This window comes from Parasteatoda tepidariorum, chromosome 6 (assembly GCF_982258835.1).
Source record: "Parasteatoda tepidariorum strain Cologne lab strain chromosome 6, Ptep-v5.0, whole genome shotgun sequence".
NCBI classification, from domain to species: Eukaryota; Metazoa; Arthropoda; class Arachnida; order Araneae; family Theridiidae; genus Parasteatoda; species Parasteatoda tepidariorum.
The window spans coordinates 65,545,131-65,568,662 of NC_141760.1; the positions used below are offsets into that span (position 1 = coordinate 65,545,131).

Sequence of the window (23,532 nt, forward strand, 5' to 3'; positions counted from 1 at the left end):
AAGGAGATCCAATTTTACTCCGGAGTATTTCTCCGGTTATTGAGAAGAAAGGCAAGAAAAGTTGCAGGCAAACCCGGTTGAAATTCAAAGTCCTCAATCACTAGGAACTTTAAAAGCCGTTTTGGATCGTATTGTTCCAGATGCCAGTGCTCAGTGTTCTCTCATCTTATATCGTACAAAACTAGAAAAAATATAAAAGTGTTTTTTTTTCCTCCCTTGAAAAGCAGCGTCGTTTTGAAAATTGAAAACCGTAACTCGAAATGGCTTTCAGATGGGATATCCTTGTGAAATTTTGTTCGTGGTTTAAGGCAGATTGGAAACAACCGGAAGTAGTATCCAAACCTATCAGCGATGAAGGAATCTCTTGCAAGGAGAAGAAGTTCTATTATGCTCAAAGTTATCGTGGAAAGTTTTCAACTTCTTTACGTGATAAACTGGTGTATAAAACATGTTGGAAAATCACTTGTTCATGTGTTTAAAATATTTGTTTGATATGGCTTTAAATTTTTATTTTTCTCCATATAGCACATTCAGAATACTGGGGAAAAAACAGTTTGAACAATTGTAACTTCCGTTAAAAGCAAATTTCTGAAGTATATTCTCAAATATTAATAACAATAAAATCTTATTTCAAGACTGTTTCTCGCACTTTTAAAATTATTACTTTTTAACAATTATAAATTTAAATCTGGATCATTATAATATCTAATTACGAATTTTCGTAATTGTAAATCAATTCAGAAGTGCAGAATATTTTAATAAAATAAAGTATTTGATTATCTACCAAAACTATTAAGGAGATATCACAAAATTTAATTCATCAACAACGCTTTGAAAAGTACTGTCCTACGCAGAGTAAGCATGGGATTTGTAAAATATGCATCCCAAATGAGACCTTTAAAGGCTCTTAAACCTTACTTTAAAATTAAAAATGCTCTTACTTGAATGTACTCGTCTTCACTCCTAAGATGTTCAGCAATAAATTCAATCGCTTCCGTCGCTCTGAAAGCTTCTGGTGTTAAGTATAATGTTTCTGGGCCTTCCATATCTCTTAATTGAGAATCTCCAACCTGCTGCTGCGATGCTCTTGCAGCAGTGCAGTTCGGATGGTGGATATCAGCCATTTCTACAAAGTCCATTTTACCTTTAACCGTATGGCAAGTGGCTCCACCCTTCATGTCCGGAGATCCACCATGATAGTGATGGTGAGCACCGATACCCGGCATTTCCATCATCCATCTCAGCCTCGTCTTTTTGGGTCTCTTCATGAAAAGCATTATGGGTAAGTACTTAAGGAAGACCACCCGTATCCAATTTGGCATTCTATGAGTCCTGGGGCCTCTAAAGTTCCAATTGAGAATAATCACCGTGACCAGGATGGACACGGTGTTCATAAGGAAAGTGAACAGCAGGTACTTAGCGATGAGCGGAAGCACGAGAGAGGTCGGTGGCAAGATCTTCGAGACCAGAAGCAGGAACACGACCAGTGAGAGCAGAATCGAGATACCTAGAGTAACCTTCTCTCCGGCTTCAGCCGGAAGATAGAAGACCAAGATGCAGAGGAAGGAGATGAGCACCGTTGGCAGGATCAGATTGACAGTGTAAAAGAGAGTCTTTCTCCGGATAGTTATGTAAAAGGAAATATCTGTTTCTGTCGGCTGACCGCTCTTGGACTGATTGTGGATGTTGAGGAAGGCGGGCACTTCTACTATGTCCCAGGTGCCGGACTTCCAGTAATCGGACAAGTCGACCCAGAAGTTGTCATTATAGAGCTTTAAGGACACTTGATCACCGTTGAAAGTCCAAGATCCGAACTTCATAACACATTTTTGCTGATCGAATGGGAAATACGTGACATCAATGGTACAAGAGCTCTGATAAATGGCCGGAGGAACCCACATCACTTGACCCTCCGGGTAGATAAGGACGTTGGATTTGTAACGGACTTCATAATTGCCATCCGCACTGAAAGATATTTTAAACACATATATTAAAATCAGATACATAGCTAAACATCAGAATCGTAATAAAATGAATTCAATATTATTTTTACAAAACTTGTTATATGCTTGTAAGGTTTTACTTTCCATTTATATTTAAATTATTTTCCCTTGTTTCAACTAACATAGTATTACCTTTTTTCGTATTCACTTTGTGTATAAAAGACTTTGTAGAAAATTACATCCAAACATCTTTACATTTCTGCTCGCCATTGGTATTTTAAATTATATATAACTGTTTTATTGTATTTACTAGTTTACCAGACATTACTTACTTTTGTAAGTTTTTATCTATGTAGTTTTATTAATAATCACCATTTAATCTTCTCACATTTATGGCGACCGTATGTTTGACTGAGCGTGTCCTTTTTGGACCTTGTGCCATTAAACCATACTTTCAATTCAATCACAAAACTAGTTATTGAAATATTAAATCGTATTTACGTCTCAAAGTAGTTAATTTTAGTTTATTTTATATAGTAGTTACTACTAAGAACTAAAATTATTTGTACAAAATATTAGATTTAACAACATATTGAGAGCACGAGATTAATTGATGAAAAAAGCTGAATAGATCTTCCTTAACTGCTTTTGCCTTTTTCTTTTTTCTGAATTCTTTTCTTTTTTAAAAAAAATAAGTTTCAAAATATTTTTAATCCATCAAAAGCATAAAAATATTTTTATGAAATTTACGAATTTTAAGTATTCTGTGACAATTCAGAAACATAAATAAAAGGTTTTTGATTTTTTTTTAAAAAGTGAATATCCCTACATTTGAGACTAATTAACGACTGTAAATCTGTTTCTTTAACATTTTATCTTAATTTCAGTTATTTTTTAATCTATTGTGCTCAGCGTTGTCGAATACGTATTATTAACCAAATTAAGTACAAAAATCTTTAGAAGAATTTTTTTTTTTCAATTTAAGAAACTCATCAACAACTTGAAAAGATCCAACTTGTAAGCATCTTCATTATTAATATTTCTTTTCCAAAAGTAATTAAGATCAATTCTTTAAAAAATTCGAAAGACAACTTTAAATAATGGAACGGGAAAAAGAACTGCCAAAACGACTTGACCTGAATGAGAGAGAGCAGCTTTCAGCATCCTAAAACGGGATCAATAACTGCACAACTCACGAAGCAACGTGGCCGATGAGGTTATTCTCAATTCACAGTGATCGCGTACAAGAGGATAACTTATATTCGTTCCGTGATAATTTCAAGCTTAGAGAATCAGAATGAAAAGAGAAGTGGGAGTGATTATCATTCTCGCCCGCTAATGAATGGGAACTCGAATTCAGAGGGGGGGGGGGGATTCCGAAAGTCCCTAATGGTAATTGGTAAAAGGGATGAGAGCTGATGGTCATCAAAACGTAGATGGGGCGACGTTTCGAGTTATTAAATGCATTCAATGCTTAGTAAGGGGTCTCTGCCCCCACCACGTTCTAAAAGGGGGCTCTATCCCCCCTCTCTTCGACATAGAGGAATATAATGAGGATGATTCTGGAAACTCTTCCACATCATTCCTTGGGATCATAATGGGAAATCGCTTTTGGTATACGCACTGATCTACAGTTCTAGATGGTTCCGCAGAGATTACTAGAATAAACCCTGCTGTTATTTCTATGCTTTGTATGATTTTGGAGAGGAAGTAAACTCAGGATTTTGACGATGGAATTATAAATTGTCACTCGCGCTTCGATGAGGGATTTCTGACTAGTGAATGGATAAATTACCCTAATGATGCTGTTTCCTTCATTGTGTTATAATAAATTAGTCTGATTAATTTAGCCTAATTTGTTTCAAACGATTAAGGAAATTTTTATGTGTGAAAAGTAAGGGAAATAAAATCGCAATAACGCAAAATTATATACAAAAACCGAAGTTGGACATATAAAGTGAATAGAAAGCTGTTTTGAAATACTGTTCTCACATCGTGTTCTTCAATTGATTTAAGATTTCAGAAAAATAAATTTTGTTATTAATAATTGTATTCTGACTTTATTTCATCGAATTAAACTATACACAGGGTGTTCAGTAATAAAACTCTTAATATTTATTTTTAAAATCTTTGTCCAAACGCTAATTTGTATTTAAGTGAAAATGCAAAAATTCCATTGAAATCAAATGAAATCGAACTTAATTATCAAAATCTGTTTGATTTTCTGGAAAAACTGATAGAAAATAAAAATTAATTATTAGAAACACGTTAGAACTTGTTTGCTTGCCTGATGAAATTTTAACTCCTGCTTTTCAAATTAACGTATATTTTTACCTCGCTTAAATATAAAATTGCGATTCTTAATGTGTATCCTTTTTTCACTTCTTTTTTGGCATGGACTCCAAAAATGTATGATAAAGATAGTCATTAAGTAATTCCATCTTGGAAGCATTTTGATTTCATTTTCCTTACCTGAGTAATTTATCAAAATCAATTCGACTGAAATTTGAATTCGTAAAAATGTTTTGTGGTTGTACTTCATTGAAGTCATAATCCGTAGTCTACTGTTTGAATCAATACAAAATTTAGATGAACAAGGAGAAATTGTAAGAGAACAATGAAAAAACAACAAAAACGATGATAACTGACAGCAATAACTATTGCTTCTACAAACTATGCCCTCAATAAAGTTTAACCTTTATAAAATTTGAGCCATAAGTTGACAAGATACCTTGTATTAAGCACTTTAAAACAGCATTTAAATATTTAAAAATATGTAATTTAATATCATTTATTAAAAATTAATTACCAAATAGTCTTTTTAATAATTTTTGTGAACAAAGCTATTTAATTTATAGAAACTAAAAAAAGTTTTTTCCAAAATAGGGCGACATTCATGTTTTGTTGTATTTCAAAACTTTTTCTTAAGTAAAGAAAATGAATTAGCAGTATTTATAATTTTAAAATACATACAGATGTGAAAAGTTAATTTTTCATTTATTCACATTTAACTGCTGAAATATATGTGTTTTCAAAACAATGAAAACATTTTCTTGAATTTTTTTCATCGACTGCAAATTAATACGAGTTTTTTTCTTCATTCGCCACATCTGTTTTCCCTAAATAAAATAAAATAATCTGCAAATTAGAACTTTGTCTTACTTGTTAAAAAGGACGATATCAGGTTTCCAGACTTTGTCTGGCGGCAATCTTAAGACATTAATTCCTCCATAATCCGCTTCGTCCCATCTCAGCTGGTAGTCACTCCAAACCTATTTTAAAAAAATATTACATAGCAACTCTTGAAATGCATAAAAAAAATAAGATTAAGTGCGTACATTAAGAATAAAGTTTGAAACCAGACATCCAAAATAGATTTGCTATTAAGAACTTTAAAACAAAAATCAGAATTAAAACTATATTGTGAAGTAAATTAAAAAAATTTGTAGGGATTATTGCTCAAACAAAAATATTAACTACAGCGTTCTTGCAAAGAAAATAAAAAATTGCTTACAGTATAACTGATTTTATAATATAACTATTTAGATCGAAGTTCTGTGGTAAGGATCATCTTTTAAACAAAGTTGAATGTGCGACCTAGCCATAAAGGGCTCTTTCGCCAATTACTAACTCCTTAATGAATACTAATAATAAAGTTTGGCAAACTAATGAAGTTTGGGCTGCTATCTGGTTACTGCAAATGCAAAATCTGTTTTTTCTTTCATTTCATATGCTTGACAGTGAAAAATTTATAAAAATTTATAACTATTAAATTATTTAAAATGTTAACTTTAACCGAATTCTACTTTGCTACTGAAGGATTAATTTTTTTAAAAAAAAGTACTCATTTTCATCTGGTTTGAATAAAAATTTTCAAGTCTAACATTGCAAGGTGTATTTTCCAACAATATGTATGTTATGAATAATGATTTGAAACTATCGTCGTGCATTGGATATCTCAAAGTGAATGCTCTCAGAAAAAAGTATATATATATATATATATATATATATATATATATATATATATATATATATATATATATATATATATATATATATATATATATATATATATATAAACAAAAAAATGCACCTGAATATATAAATTACGTTGAATAAAAAGTGGAATGAGGGGACATTTGCCTATTAGAGTAACATATCAAGATGGTAAATGATAAATATTTGCCATCTACTTCAATTTAATAAACTGAAAAAGTGAAATAATCATTTATTAACTTAAGTATTATTAAGCTGACCAGCATCCTCCCAAAACTGAAAATTTCGTAGAAAACTTTCTAAAGAGACAATCAAAAAATTCTCCTTTTTACCTCTTTCAATTATTTAAATCAAGTTATTTCTGTTAGAGAATTTTTACAAGGGATTTCTGTTTTGAGATTATTAATTTGGAAAGGTAGAGCAATTCGATGTTAATTATTCGTTTAGTAATTTTACTAACATTTAGGAGGGTAAAGAGGGGAGATGCATACATAGAAGGATGCTGGTCAGCTTATTATCAAAAGAAAACTTTTAATCAACCTGCGTTTAATCAGCCGGAATAAATTTTAAAAATTAATTCTTAAAAAATTAATTGATTTTTTTTATTACTGTATGACGAATCTGTATCTCGACTGTATCTGATCATATTACTGTATTAAGTTAAGTTTCAGATTAAGTCAATATAAATTATGAAGCAGTCTCTTTGAACCTATGAGCAATTTTAGAGAAATTTCTTCTGCTATAGCTTCAAGCTGAGCTATTGAAAATATCTAATATTTCTAATAAGATAAGCAGACAAAATAACATTAGGTCCTTTAACATAAATATAAACTTCAAGTGGTTAAAATTTACGCGATGAAAATCTTCTAGCCCATTTAACAATACTTAACCTGCCCTTTATTTCAACTGTCAGAGAAATTTAATAATATTTTCTAATCCAAAACATTGTCTAATCCTTAATTCATTACGCATCCCAATTCAATTATTATGATAATTTACTACCTCATCGATAAAGGTAAATCATTCTTTATTACAATTCAGTTATTACAATAATTTAAGGATATTATGAAATCCAAAAAAGGTAAATAATTCTTGACTCAATTAACACAATTAACGATTATCAATAAAGACACATAACGAGGATAAAATAATATATTTCCAGTCAACTTAATACGAAACTTTAAATTCATTTTTCACTTATTGCAACTAACAATTACTCTAAATAAATTGATTCAATTTCCTTAAACATATCTCCTGCGGCGCTTTTAAGCTGAGCTATGCTTGTTATGTCAAGCTTCATTTAAAACCTCTTCTTCTCAATCAAGCCTCAAGTCATGTTGTGAACAAAGGACTTTGAAATCCATACAGTAATTAAAAATGTTTCCTCTGAACTCAACGTTCTAATTAGAACATAGAACGTAAACGTCAGGCGAGAAACTGTCCTTTCCTGTGGTCGGTATGGCGAGATTAGAAGGCTTGCAACAACTCAAAATGGTTGTCTTCACCGAGAAGCTTAAAGGGAGATTAAAACACAAACTAAGGCAAGGTGTGAGGGAATGTTAATTATTTTAAAATGCGACTTCGGGGAAAGATGAGATTATGGGAGGCCGATTGTTTTCGTTCGACTTGGGAACATTATTTATTCGAAGAGTTATTGCCTCCAGCTATCCGCTAAGCTTTCTATCTTGGCATGATGAATAGCGCCAAAGGTGTGATTTCATTTCCGAGAATTAAAAGATTCTTTTAAAAGGGATTAAAAAGGTTACCTTTTAAGTGTAATTTAATTTAAATAATGCCTTTGATGCAATATTCTAAAAGAGAGTGTCAACTTTACTAAAACTGTTTTTCTTACTTTTATCTACCATAAGTTTCGTTCAGATTAAACTTTCATTTTTGCTCATCACCTTAGACTCTTATAGAACTTACCTTACCATAGTTGTGAAAGTAAACATTATATATTGCATAAGAATTATTAATCAAAACTCTTACTATAATAGGCAACGACTAAACGATTAAAATTAGTTAAAATATTATTAGTAATAAGCAGTTTTATAACAAATTATTATCAAAATTATATATATATCATAACTACGAAATTAAGAGCAAATGCTATGATAACTAACGTTAAAGATGCAATTTCATTTTCTGGAGTTTAAAGATTCTTTTAGAGGTGATTAAAAAGGTTACCTTAAATAATGCCTTTGACACAATATTCTAATACGATTTTTTTCATTTTTTTTTTTTTTTTTTTTTTTTTTTTTTTGCTTTTATCTATCATAAGTTTCATTCAGATTAAATTCTCATTTTCTTTTATTTCTCCGCATCACTTTTGGATCTCAAAGAATTAACTTTATAAAATATTTAAAAGAAAGCACATGTGTAGAAATTAGTAATTAGAACTCTTACTGTTTTAGGCAATCATTTAAGATACTCAAAATAATTTTGTTAGTTCACAGTTTTAAAATAAATTAATGATTCAAAACTACACTCCATAACAAAAAAATCGACGCACCAAGAAGCAATCATCCGATTGCTTTGAAATTTCGTATGCATGAATATTTTGAACTGATCAGGCTGGAATGATGCCGACTGGGGACGTATAGTCTTTAGCGACGAATCCCGCTTCCAACTGTGTCCTGACGATCATCGAGGCATCCTAATCGTCGACGACGACATCCTAAGACCTGTTTTGCTACCGTTCCTTTTGCAGCGCCCTGGGCTGGTTTTTCAGCAGGACAATGCCAGACCACGTACGGTACGTGTTGTTATGAACTGTCTGCAAGATAGTCAAACTCTTCCTTGGCCTGCCAGATCACCAGATCTCTCTCCCATCGAGCATGTCTGGGATATGATGGGAAGGCAATGCATCTGGCATGGACTGTTGATGATCTCGTTCGACAATTGGATCGAATTTGGCAGGAAATACCACAAGAGACCATCTGGGAGCTTTATCGGTCTTTGCTACTCCGTGTGGCAGCTTGCATCCAGGCTAGAGGCAGGTCAACACCTTATTGAACTTGTTACTGTAACTCGGCAATAAACTATTCAATTGTTCTGAAATTTTAATCATTTACTATTCTGTACATTGTCTTCCTATCCACAAATTTTCGTTTCAATCGGGCAACTCCCTTGGTGCGTCGATTTTTTTGTTATAGAGTATATTTGGCATTTTATGAATATTGGTAAAACGTATAATCCAGCTGAATAATTCAATAGTTTTAAGTATTCTGAGATAGAAGCTCTCATTCATAACATATTAGACAGAATTAGGTGTCTATGTATACTCAGTTTTATTGATGTTTGGAAACATTTAGAGGAAAGTAATTTGAATATAAGCTATCCACCTAAAAGCTTTTGTTATTGTTGAATGTTCATCCGATTAGCAATATTTATGTTTAATGCAAAAGTAGTAAAGCATCTAATCTTCAATTGTTCTCTATTGAAGTTTATTCAGAGGTATATTCAATCCAATTCACCATATCCACCAGACTTAGTGCATATTCCCAGTTACTTTGTTATCAAAAAGTTCCAACTCTTTAATCAAAATAAACACGAAAGGTTTGAAAGTTTTTCTTTACTGAGAAAAATTCCGGATCAAATCGTGAAATCCATCTTACGAGAACATATTAAGTGATAAATTTTTATTTATACCATGATTTTTACACTAATACCTACAGTAAAATCACTGAATCACTCTAATTAAATAGTTATCACTGTAAAAATAACGATGAAATGGGATTTTTACGGATTCAAAATTCCAGTTTTCTATACCGTAACTAGATCCAGTATTTTTTACAGTTCTCGCCGGAAACTCAGAAGCCTCTGAACCGATGCACTTTCAAGTTACTTTAAGAAATAAGATTGTAGAATAAAACGGCGCTTATATAATAATAATAATGTATAAGTGCTACTTTATTTTGCAGTTAATAAATTTGCACAAAATAGGTGGCATGTTTCAATTTTCCTTTGAAATCTTCACTAGTTATTTGGCTTGTAAGATATGATTATCATCCGGGGGAAAAACTGAAATCATAAGCTCATGAAATATGGCAGATGTCAGTTAAAATACTTAAAATATTTTTGACAAAACTTTCATTACAAATTTAAGCAACGAATTTATGTTAAATTTTAACTAATCCGCTTTAAATAGTCGAAAACCATTTTCTTTTATGTAAATAGCGGATCCGCGTATCCAAGGTACTTATGCAACCATTCCTTTTTTAATTTAATTTTTTCATTTTTCTCATTTCATTTGTGTCAGCTTAATTTAGAATATAATTGCATTTCATTGCATTAAGTCCGCCATGTTCAATAAATTAATCAAAGTAAAATAAGAATCCAAGTATTGAAATAAAACATCCGAAATAAACTAAAAAGATTTAAAATCAATTTTGAATTTTTTTTTTAAATTTCGAAAAGAAATCTTTTTCGAAACATATCAAGCCATTAAGTACCCGTCATAAAGCCATACCCGTATTAAAAAAATAATAAATAAAACTAAAGCTGCTGATATGACTTAAAAATCGCCATAAAAAATTTAATATTTCGAATTTATATTTTTAAATTCCTTTTTTATCCTATTAAAGTATTGAAATAAAACATCCGAAATAAACTAAAATAATTTAAAATTAATTTTGAATTTTTTTAAAGTATCGAAAAAAAATATTTTTCAAACATATCAAGCCATAAACTAATCATACCCGTATTAAAAAACATAATACATAAAAGTAAAGCCGTCCAATGAAAGTAAAGCTGCTGTGACGACATAAAAATCTTAACGCCATAACAAATTGAATATTTCGAATTTATATTTTTAAATTCCATTTTTATATGATTCGTAAAATTCAATCTTTATTATTAATAAATTTTTTCTATTTATTTTAAAAAGTTATTTTTAGATAAACATTTTCAAAGCATTATCTATTAATGACGAAAGACCATCTAATCTTTAAAAACGTCGAATAACTAAACCTCAAATTGCATCTCCTGACAAAACAAAAAAGGAATTGCGCTGAATGAAATGAAATTCATCTTTTCAAATAAGAGGGAAAAAAATTACTTCCGTAAAGAATAATAATATTCTAGAATAGTTTCCCCGTTCCCGATAAAAATGAATCTTACTCTCAGCCAGCAAAATTAAATCCACAAAAGGAGGAGTACTAAAGTTAGAAGAGAAAAAAAAAATTCGAGCTAGGAAGCTAAAGGAAAAAGAATTTTTCGCGAGGCACAATTAATGAGAAGAGATCGAGTTAAGGGAAATAGTACCTTCAACAAACGTAGTTATCTCGGAATTTCTGGGGGTGCGTTTTATCGCTTTAATTGACGCAGAACGAGCAACTGACTCAGTTGCGAAAGAAATGGCTAAACCTAGTTTTTAAAGTTGAAAAAGTTGCTACTCACCAATTGCAGCCAGACGTTTGAAGTCATGATTTGATTCTTTTCGTTCTGGAATTAGGACAAAATATTTAAATTAAATTCAAATAAATGTATATAGAAAATATTACAAAGCTACTGAATTATTCAATATCTACTACAGATATTATAAAAATAATTCATTAGATTTAAAGAACCATTATAGTCATTTTTTTTTGTATGCCCACATTTATTTACAATTTTTAAACATTTTTTTAATATGTCTTCAGATTAAATGAATCTATGATTTTAATTGAAGTACTTATTGAATAAAGGTATTAGGTGACTTCCTTTTAAAAAATTAGATTTCTCGGGAGAAAATAGTATTTTAATTTTATGTTTTCTTTAATTTAACATCAATTTATTTTGTTCTGATAGAAACTAAACACCAAAAGTGTAAACTCTACAACACGAACAGTTAAATAAATATTAGATTTCATTTATTATTTTTTATTACTATTATTTATTATTAAGAAATAAGAGCAATAAATATTTATTTCCTACTTTCAACATATAAATTAAAACAAATTTAATCAAATTCCCTAAAATATCACTTAGAACCCTTATACATTCAACTCTTAAGTTATTTTGAATGAGATAATCCCATTATTTAACTGCATTTTCTAATATTTCGAAAACATGCAAACTTATTTAGAAGGTTTTTGAACAAAAAGTTTCTTCAAGCTTTTCAAATTAGAATTTTCATTAAAAAGCACCTTTCAGTTGTAATAGGAACATATTATAAAGTATCTTAAAATCATATTGATTTTTCAATAATTCAATTTTTTATTGAAAATTCAATATATGACATGCCATTACCATCACCAGCTATTACCATTATGTAATAACATATTAATATTTTTTCATATGCTATTACTACTATATTACTACATTATGTTCCATGAAATAAAATTATTAATGTAATAGCACTTTTTAATATTGCTTTTTATTACAGTCAGAAAATGTAAAAATAATCTTGCGCGTAAAATAACATAAAAAATAATCTTGTAATAAAGCCGCAGTTGATAAAATTGATCTAAAACTACAAATATTTCGCTTGAAATAGTAAAATATTGAACATGTGTTGATTTTTCGATGAACCTTACAGATAAAATAGTTCAATGTATAGAAAAGAAATATAACCATCCAAATAAACACATAAAGCATAACAAAATGTGTTAAATATTTTTCTTGCAAACATGACATAAAAAATAAAAACAAAATTATTTACTTTGATAAATGTTTTGATAACTCTTTTTGTAAAGTAAGTATGTATAGGAAAAAATAACTCAAATATTAGATGCCTATCTAAATTGATCATCACCGCTGCATAGCTCATCAGTAACATTAGAAACAAAACGGAGCTGTTTCGAACTACATAAATTGCTTCCATTTTCTATATTTTTGCAGATTCGGTGTTTGTCCTTCGTATTTTTTATTCATTTTGAAATTTTTTGTTTGAAGCAGCATATCCTTTTTTATGATCTTGCACATTTAAAACTCATATTCAATTCAGAAACTACTGCCCTGTGTTACGTATTTATCAGAATATTATGATGCAAGTCTGAACGGCAAGAGTGTTAAAGTACTTCCGAATAATAAAAAAATTGCTTATTTTACGTGGAACGAAAATTTTGCAATCTAATCTAAATTACAGGCAAAAAAATATATCAAATTTGTTTTCATCGAAATATTTTAATAAAATTCATTTTTCTTTTTAAGGAACTGGAATGTATCTTTAACTAGCGAAACCTTAATAATTGCCCATTGCAGATACATTGTTATAACCCAATCTTTTGCATTTCAACCTAAGCTAATTAAAAACGATTATAAACTGTAAGAGTTTTTTATCTATATTTATTTTAATAAAAATCATGTAAATCAGTTTAAGGAACTCAAATATCCTAAACTTATATGCATAAAAATTGTTTATTAGAAGTAGGATGATATAATTTAGTGACATAACATTTTGCTGTCTAACCTAAATTACATCAAAATGTGTATAAAAGCTTTTAAAATTTGTTTTAATCAACAAATAATTTTTTTTTCAATCAATAGTACAAGAGGATATCTTAAACTTGCTTGTTGCAATTGAAACGATACACTTTTGTGATCCAATTTTTTGCTCTCTAGCGTAAGCTACATTAAAAATTTATATAAACTAGCTTAAAAAGTTTTTAATTCGTAATTTTTTAATAAAAATACGTAATAATGTCTTTTATGAAATTTTATTTTCAATAAAAAGAACTCGAATATATCCTAAATATATGAGCATAAAATTTGTTTTTTATGATTAGGAACCTGCAATTTTATGATCTAACCTTTTGCTATCTAGCCTAAACTACGTAAAAAAAAACGTGAAAAAAAGCTTCCAAAATTTGTTTTAATCAATAGCTTCCTGATAAAAATTACGAAAGTATTCCTTTCATGATTCAGTTTTTCAATCCAAGTAATTCGAATGAATCCTTCAATAGGATCGCGTATTTCAGCAGTTTCCTATAGGAAAATCCGTTGCTATGGGAAACGAAATCACTCTTCTTAGCCGCAATTGAGCAGTTTAATCAATTACCAGCAAGTCTGGGATGTCCTGACGTAACTAAGTTAGATTTCTGATGTCGTTAAGAGACTGAAGTCCAGAAATTAAGACACCCCCGATTTCCCTCGGCCTAATTTGGAGCAAGTTCCAGTCTTTCGAAATCCTTTGATTGGTGGTCAGTTGAGGTAATTTCCTGAGTCATTATTGTAGGATCTTGCTTAGTGACTAATTTACTTTGCCTCAAATCATTTCCAATTCATATTAGAATCACTGTAATAATAGGAGTTTGTTTTGCATTTGTGATTAATGCTGTCATTTTTAAGCGATGTTTACCTGACAAAGTTAGATAAATGATTTACTACGTTATGGACTTAAATAATCTCAAGAAGCTAAAGAGGTAAGGTATTACCAGATTAAAAACTTAATTCACTTCAAAAATATATAAATAGGAAATAAAAGTAGGCACGTTTCAAGAGCTCGAAAACAGACACCCATTTTGTGTAGTTTGGGGCAGCATGTCCTTGTGTGGACCTTGTGTTATAAAAACCAACATTCAATCAATCAATCAGACGCCCATTTTTTAGACTTGCCTGATGTGAATGAGAAGAAACAAAAGTGATTTGAAAAATAAAACGAAAAGTTGCCAACGAAAAAATTTCCATTTCATTTTTCGTTGGCAACTTTAGGGTTATTTTTCAAGTCACTTTTTTCCGTTCTCATTCACGTTTGGCAAGTCTTGAAAATGAGCGCCTGTTTTGAGCTCTTGAAACATGTCGATTGTTATTTCCTATTTATATATTTTTATAGCGAATGAAATCTGTAATACAATAATGACTGTTACTGTGCAGATTTATTCACAGGAAGAAATTTAGAAGAAAAGAAGAAAGGATTTACATTAAATTTTAAACCATTTTAAAAAGCTAAACATTTTAAAATAAGTAATTATGACGGTATAAATGCAAGCAAGTAGGATAACAAGATATGAAAAAAAATGAGAAAAAAAGGTATTTAGAATTAGCAAAAGTGTAACAAGGAGTAAAATTTTAAATTTATGTCAAATCAATAAATTGTACCGTTTATTTAAAATACATAATAGTAAGAGATGTTTACAAAATGTTCAAACGGTAAAAAAGACTTTAGAAAATGAGAAAGAGATAGAAAAAGGAAAATTAGATGTTTAAACTCATAATAGGACAAATACAAAATAAAATTATTCACAATTTTAAAATCTAGAATGAAATTTATTTTGTTAACTTACGAAAGTCTTTACCGATATCTAATAACTAGATTTTTCGTAGCATTTGTCCATTAACCTTGACTGTTACCTAGACCCCAGATATACTACACCCCAAAGAAATTGTGAATTGTAGGAAAATTTTCGCGGTTACGCTGTGAAACTAAAGTAATGTTGACTTCAGAATTAGGTTATGTTGCAGCACTTTGCAAATTCTATTTAAATAAGAATACAATAGGATTTGACGAAACTAGCATTTTAAGATACAATTAATTTCAATAATTATTTAAAATAATTATTTTTACAATAATAATATTTTTATAATTATATTTATAATAATTATAATTTTATCACGTAGCACACCACGCTCACTGAAAAGAAGTGTTCTCATTGTCGTAAAGTAATGCGAAGTGCACTTCTAACAGATTGAAATAGAAAATTGATTTGTAATAATAAATTAAAATTAAGTAAATTTTAAGCAATTGCTTAATGTAATTAGTTTATATCACATGTTGCACTGTTAGTCACCGGTGACTGATACGATGTAAAAGAAAAGTTCAGTGTCAGTCACTGACGTTGCACTCAACTATATTAATTTATTTAATTAAATATAGTATAATTAATATCATTTTGCAGTATTAATATATGATATGATTAATATCACAATATTGCAATATTAATACGTAATCAACTTAATATCATAATATTACATTAAATAAACTATGTAAGACTACTCACCACATTGATGAGCTGGATGAAAGATAAACCAAATTGTACTTCTACAGTTTTATTCATCACTTCTACAGGCCGAATTAATTTGTTGTAATCTCTAAAAAGATCACGAACTAATCGTTCTTCATCTTCTGATGCCATAACTAAAAAAGAAAAGAAAAAATATCACTTTTAATTATATGAAATCTATAGAGATGGAACAATTTAACTATAGTAACCATTTCATGAAAATGTAGAAATATTTTATAAATTCAAAATTTTATTCGCGCATGCATCTCATTTATGCACTTTTATAGAATATACCTTGTATCTGCAGACTTACATGTATCATAATCAATAAATGATTATAATGAAGTCTCAGATACACAGACGCTCATTATTTCAAATCCAGAAAAGTGTGAAAAAGACATAAAGAGACGTAATTATAAATTGGTGTAGCAAATATTAGAAATTTATAGCATGCGAATAATGAAACTTGTAGCATTTGCATTCTAAAACATTCCATTACAAGCTTAAACAATATCTCAAATCCATAAATTCCTTCTATTCGAAGAAATGTTTCATATCTCACATGAATGATAGCGAATTTTATAATCATATGCAGGGATATTTATCATTATAAATTACTTTAAAAGAACAGTTATCATTAATAAATTACTTTAAAATAGACGTCAGTTAAATTTCTCTGGTTTAAACAAGACATTCCTCATCTGAGTTCATCATTTAAAGATTGTTACGAACAGAGCGTAAAAAGTGGACCACCCTAACTGACATTTAATTTAATGATCTGAAAAAAAAAGAAAAAATTACTTTTAATCTAATGATCTGACTAAATAAAGCTTCCTATTTCACAATGGGCTAAGCCTTGTATGTGTACAGCCTTTTCTATAGTAGTTCGAGTCTCTTTCTATAAACTCAGGGAATAGAGCGTTCGTCTTCCAATGAGGTGAACTGGGTTCGAATCCCAGCGATAGCTGGGAGATACGAATTCTGCACCCGGCTCGAACCGACCACAGTGCTGGCGTAAAATATCATCAGTGATAGATGGATCATGGGTTAGAGTCTCCTTGCCATCAGGCTAACCGTGGGAGAGATTTTTATCTCCATGTAACTCTAATGTGTGTTAGTTCCATCAAAAAAGTCTGCACAAAGGCAAATTTCTTCCAATACTTGATCCAGGAGTTTCCTGGTCTTCTAGATTGGGTTCAAAAGTACAAGGCTGTGGCGTTGAACATTAGTAGTCGTAAACGTAAGATTAGGTCTGCTGTTCAAACGGTAGTTATGAAATAAAATATTATCCTGGAGGTCTTGGGTTTAAACATCTGTCTCGAACTAACGAACATCTCTCGCATTCATTTCTCCCTCCACATCATTTTCGAACGATAAAAATGAGTATATGTTGTTTCAATTTTGAGCATGTGTATACTCAATAATGAATACATGGAGTTTTCAAATTCGACTATATTTTTTTCGGGGCTATTTTTTACACATTTTTATGCAATTTTGAGAACCCGTTTTTTACAGTGTAGGGGAGAGTGGGGTCAATTGTAACAGGGTACGATTGTAACAGAGCAAAAATTTCGAGTGTCGGGTTCTAGATTTGGTTCCTAGGTGACGCACAAGGTGAATTTAATAAATCTACATGTACACCCCTGATGGGAACCATTTTTATGTTCTTTTGAAAGAGTTACATCACAAAAGATTTTTTCAAGCTACGTAAGTACTTTTTTTGGTATTAGAATATTATATTGTAACAAAGTAATTTTGTTTAAACAAATAAAAATTATTAACCGAATATGTAAGTGGACACCTTAATTAACATTTCAATAAAAAATAGTTTTGTTAATTAGCTAACACTGTTTTTAACAAATGAAGCTGAAATGGCGTCTTGGGTACGATTGTAACAATAAGTAAAGGGATGACTGTAACAGCTGAAAATAAATAATCTTATGTTTACAAACCATTACTTAACTCTTTAAGAACCACCAATAGTTTCCTATATCATTTATATTATGTTGCATGTGCATTATTTTATTTGTCGCCTTTCGCAGCATAAATTAAAATTTTTAATCCCTTAAAGTTAAAAGTTTAACCTTTTAGGTCTCTGCTCATTATTATTTTTGCTCCTAAAATATCACTACTATTTTGATCAGTAAAAAAATATATCACAACTATGATAATATGTATAATTAACTATGTTTTAGTTGAATTTATGAACTGTTACAATTGATCCCGTAAGAGGGGACAATTGTAACAAGTGCACGACTGTCAAAAATTGTTAATAACTAATATAATAACATTTAAAATAAGGTATTTATTTTTTTTCTAGTAGAGGATAGTCTACTTTACTCGTTTGTCAATTAATACTAATAATATATTGATTTTTTTGTTAGTTAAAAATAGTTAGGTAAAAAATTTTACTATTGACCCCACTCTCCCCTACTCATAGAAGTTCACAAGTGGTCATTCTATCTATGAATATTTTGTTTATTTCAATATTTTTTCAACATATCTCAAAATCCGTGGCAATAACGCCCAAAAACTAAAAGATTGAACTATGGAATAGTTTTCAAATACGACATAGTTTCAGATCTGAGATATATCACGACACCCAAGATGCCATTTATGTTCAAATTAAGATTTGTTTTAATTTTATCGTAAAGCAAATCAAACTTGATACAGTTGAAAAATTAAGTCTTAAGAAAAAATAGTGTCCCCCTTTTTTTTGGAACTACGAACCCCTTTTTTTGGGTAATAAAAGGTCACAAATATTGGTATGTCAATTATTAGTTATTGGGTAACAACGATTAACTCATTAATGGTAAAATAAGTTTAAATTTCAAAACCAAATGCAAACATTTCAAATTTATTTAAAAAATTTATATATTTTTAAAAATCAATGTAGTATGTCAGTATCTAAAAAATTTGTTTCAACAATTGTTTTCAAATATTTTCTATATAATTTCTAAATTATTTAGAAACTAAAGTATTTTCTAATTAATAAGAACTTAAGCCAAACATAACAGTTTTTATTCTAGGTATAGCGAAAAACTGGTATCGATTTTAGCTAAAAAATAAGAGACACTGCAATATCAATTAACGCTTGCTGCATGCATCGTTAAAAAACTTAGTGAAGTAATTTATGTCCAATTTATGCCTGAAAAAATATCTGAGTTTATTTGACCATCCTTAAAAAGAAATCTTACGACCTAATAAGTAATTATAGTTATTATAAGGTTTGAATACTGATTTTTATATAATATTGTAATTTTAGACGTAAAATTTTATTATTTTTTACGCATAACAATTCGGAGTATTTTTTTATTATATTATGAGATAAAAATTATTTAAATGTGCAATATTTTATTGACTATAATAATTAGGCTGAATTGAATTCATATTCCGGCAATCATTATATTAATTTTTTAAAAAAAAGTTTTAAGCTCTAATATAAAAAGTCATTCAATGAAAAACACAGTTTAATAATTCGATAGAAAAACAATAATTTGTCATCAGGCATAAATAACCGAACAATATAAAACCCTTACGTCGATAAACGCAAGTGATTAAACCGGGCTTCCAGTTTAACAAAAGCGAGTCGATATCCAACGTAAATAAGTATCTTTTCCATTAAAAGGATATAAAAAAAGGCGCACAGGTTTAATGAACACTGTTTTTCCAAATTAACGCAGCACCCAAACACGACTTCCATCACCCTAAACGGTCGCCATTTATCCATTACATAATTTTCTCCTCTTCTTCTAAAAACTTTACTGCAGCCATGCCAGTAAATTTTATGCGAGTCGTCCCTGTCATCTTGCTTGTTAATTCCCCATTAAAAATAATTACCCAGAGTTGCCATCAACGACACTGAGAAGCAATAAAAGCACCAACTTGCGAATGTTGCTACCACCCTTTTATCCGGGTGTAATGCGAGGAGGGAAAGGGTAAAGGCGACTTTTATGTGGGGTCCCTTGATAGCGACCAATGTGCGACTGGGATATGCCTACTAAGCTTTTGAGAAAGTAGGGTTTCTTCATGTAGGCATAGTGAATTAAGTGTTTAATGGCTATTTTGGCTGCAGTCTTTGAGGACGGTGAAAGTCTAATAAGACTTTGGTAATTCTCAATTCGTACACATAAATAAAAAACAAAGCTTTCTATGGACTAATTAATCCATAGAAAGATTTGCTTTTGAGAAATAATGCACGACTACAAGATGTTTCAAAACTCATGCACAAAAAAAAAATTTAACAGAAAACGCGAGTTTTTAATTAAAAATTGGGATTTACTCTTATTCATTTTTAAGGTATGCAGAATAAGATTATAAATGGAAAATCACATTGATTTAATGGTCTTAATGGTTTTGTTGGTACATGCGCACTACGTTTTGTCTAAATTTCCATGTACTGTTTTGCTTTAAGTGGCTGAATTTCTTTTCTAAAGTTCTAATTTTCCTCTTTTAAAGTGTGTATGGTTTTGTGAAATTGTCAGAAAAATCTAAAAACACTAATAATCTATACATAATAATAAAAGCGGCTGTGTGTGTGTCTGTCTGTCTGTAATCACAATATATCGCCCCAGAAGCCTCGCCCAGGCACGAAACTCGGCACATAATTGTGTTTTGACATAATGAAGAAGTATTTTTTTTCTTTTTCAAAAATTTTGATTAGTTATTTAGTTATCAGTCATTTTGTAAGTCTATGCTTTTCGTCTGCTTTTTCGTCTTCAAAGAGCCATATTCAAAAAACTATTAAAAAATGCATATACTTTTCCCCACTCTTATAAATGCATGCTAATGCGAACCTTACAATTGAAATATTAATTTTCGACAACTTAAACCAATGATATACGAAGGAATTAATAATTTAATTGTAAAGTTCGCATTAGTTTACATTTATTAAAGTGGAGAAAAGTTTAACTTTTGTATTAAAAATGTGGCAACATATTCGATACGTAAATAGAACGCTTCGCTTTGATATATTTGTCGCTGTTCATAATTGTTATAATAAGTTTTTCTTCTTCTTTCCACTCTCTATTTTTTTTTTTTCTTAAGCGAAGACGATAATTTTTGTAGCGATATTGTAGTACTTTGTACAACTAAAAATTCTTTTCACAACACTTTAAAAATATTTACTTTATTTTCTTTATATATACAGAGAACAGTCGGCAAAGAATTCGATTAGGTTGAAAAACATTTTGCTAAAAAGGAACGAATTCCAAAAGAAAAAATAAGCAACTTAAAGAATAAAAATGCTGATGCCAGCCAATTTTTTGAAAGTTAACTTAGAAATAACAAACCAAACGATGTTAAATAACAAACCAAACGATGTTAACAAAATGACGTAGAAAGCGCAACTAGATCAAAATTATACAAGCACAACTAGATCAAATTATAATACCTGAGTGCTTGACGTAACAGATATAGAAATAGAATTTGATACCATAAAAAATTATATAGAAATAGAAATTGATACCATAAAAAATTTATTCGTTTTCGTGTTCTTTTCATGTATTTAGCATTTTAGTTTTTTTTTTCCTTAAGCGTTGTAGATATATAATTTCAAACATCCTCAAGAGCTATAACACATCTGCAGCAGAACTGGATATGAAGACAAAATTGCAGGACAGGAACACTTTAATTGTCCACTAATCTTCAGAATTCCTGCTACGTTTTAAAAAACTTTATTTGTGAAAACCTTCAGCGTGGCGGACAGCTGGCCGCCTTAGGCGGCTAGTAAATAAATAAAACCACTCTATGGCATTATATAGCATGATTTGGGACAATGCAACATCTCAGATCTGGAAGAGATCTCATAATCAAAACGAAAAATTACACGACTCAACATTACTCGAAATAATGTTCAAAATGTAGAAAACAAATTGTTCTTTTATGTAGTGCTCTATTATTAATTAATATGAACTGTCAGTCATCCCGGAGTCTTTTTTTTTCTTTTTGTTGGCCACATTTTATCGCAAAAACGGAGCAAAATGCAACCTTGAGTAAATTTTGCGATACTCTTTATTTGTAAATAGTGGTTCATGGAATAACTCGGGGTATAAGGTTACTTCAAAAACTATGTATCATTATACTTCAGCGCTATTTTTTGTTAAATTAAGAATGTGATTGTGGTATGGGGAGAAAAAGATAACTGAAAATTTAATTCGAAAATGAATAAGGGTCGAATTTCGGACACTGTCATATTTTTTTATCAAACAAACCCACTGGCATGTATAGTAAGTATGAAATATTTTAATAAATAATGAAGACAATTCAGAATTGATAAACTTTCATCAAATTATTAATTGATTAAAAATGTGAAGGGTCTTTTGATACCTAATTGTTGCGAAATAAATTTCAGTTCCACTTGTCCACGGCATCATCCGCACTATAATAATTTAAGAAACATAAAACTTGGGTAATAGTTTACAATTGGGGACCTCTTTTATAATTGGCGATTTGAAAATAAATCAATACATGTAAAAATAAAGCAAAAACTAATCGCTTAACGGTAAGCAAAAGTTGTACTGACCCGAATGTGAGGTCATTGAAATTAAAGACGGCAAAGAATATCAAATAATCAGAAATAGGGCTTCAGCAAGACTTCATCAAGACTACGAAAAGACTACAAGACTACGACTTCATCAAGACTACGACTTTGCTTCAGAAGGACTACGAAAATCATCACCAAATAGGCCTCCGATTCTACACCTTAACCAAAACTTTAAATTTAAAAAATAAATAAATAAAAAACACAGTGATAAATTCTCTTGATCAAGGTGTTTTCGGTAGCTTCAATTATCATTATGAAAAGCACTTGATTCTCCTGACGTTAATAGTAAAAAAAAAATATGAGGGTTCCAAAAATTTTTATCCTTAACACTGCTGCAAAACCTGAGGACAGAAACTTGGAGAAGTGTGAAACTCTCTTCTATACAAAGCTGATAAAAAAAAAAGCTTCCGTGGATTATGAAAAGTGAGAGAGAAATATGATTTGACACTCTTAGTCCGGCCGTAACAAATGGACCTTAATAAATTTGACCATGTTTTGAAAATCGGTGAGTAAACAAATGTTTGTGAATGGTGTTTTAACGTGTGGGTGAGTAAACAAATGCTTGTGATGGTGTTTTAACGTGTGGCGCACTATCTATAAGCAATTTTGTAGAGGAAGAAGTAAAGCCAATAAAGTGAGTTGAAAAAAATTTAAAATTAGCACTACGACATCTGTGGTCACCGTAAAATTTTGATTAAATTTCTTATTTATTTATTTACAGACGGTATGAAATATACAATTGATGAAACAATTCATTCATGCGTTATTTTTTTATGATGAAAATTTGGGTAAGTTTAAAAAATTTAAGTGAAAAAGATTAAAGTTAAGCGATAATGGTAAATGAATAATTTATCTTTTCAATTAACATTAACTGAAATGATAATATACACCAGACTTCTAAGAATTGTGCAAAATTTAAAAAAATATATTTAAAGGAACATCCAGCCAAAAAATTTTAGCAATATTTTTAGTCATTAATCGAGGCTAAAAAAATTTGCTTTTAATAAATAGTTTTGTAAAATAAAAATAATTTAATAATTTTGTAAATCCATAAATTACATTCGCATTCTGAAAATAACAAAATTCCTTAAATATCACTTCTGTTTTTGGCTTTAAATTTCTCCAG

General features: G+C 29.9%; 1 protein-coding gene across 1 annotated transcript in view; it reads right to left on the bottom strand.

The window, feature by feature from the left end:
- Nucleotides 1-23,532, bottom strand: part of LOC107439549 (acetylcholine receptor subunit beta-like 1) — a 113,830-nt gene that overhangs the window by 7,837 nt on the left and 82,461 nt on the right. The window contains exons 2-5 of the mRNA XM_016052184.4: nucleotides 15,860-15,996; nucleotides 11,340-11,384; nucleotides 5,106-5,215; nucleotides 942-1,965 (exon numbers count right to left, since the gene is read on the bottom strand). Of these exons, the coding sequence (XP_015907670.1) occupies nucleotides 942-1,965; nucleotides 5,106-5,215; nucleotides 11,340-11,384; nucleotides 15,860-15,996 (1,316 nt within the window). The remainder of the gene's footprint in view (nucleotides 1-941; nucleotides 1,966-5,105; nucleotides 5,216-11,339; nucleotides 11,385-15,859; nucleotides 15,997-23,532) is intronic.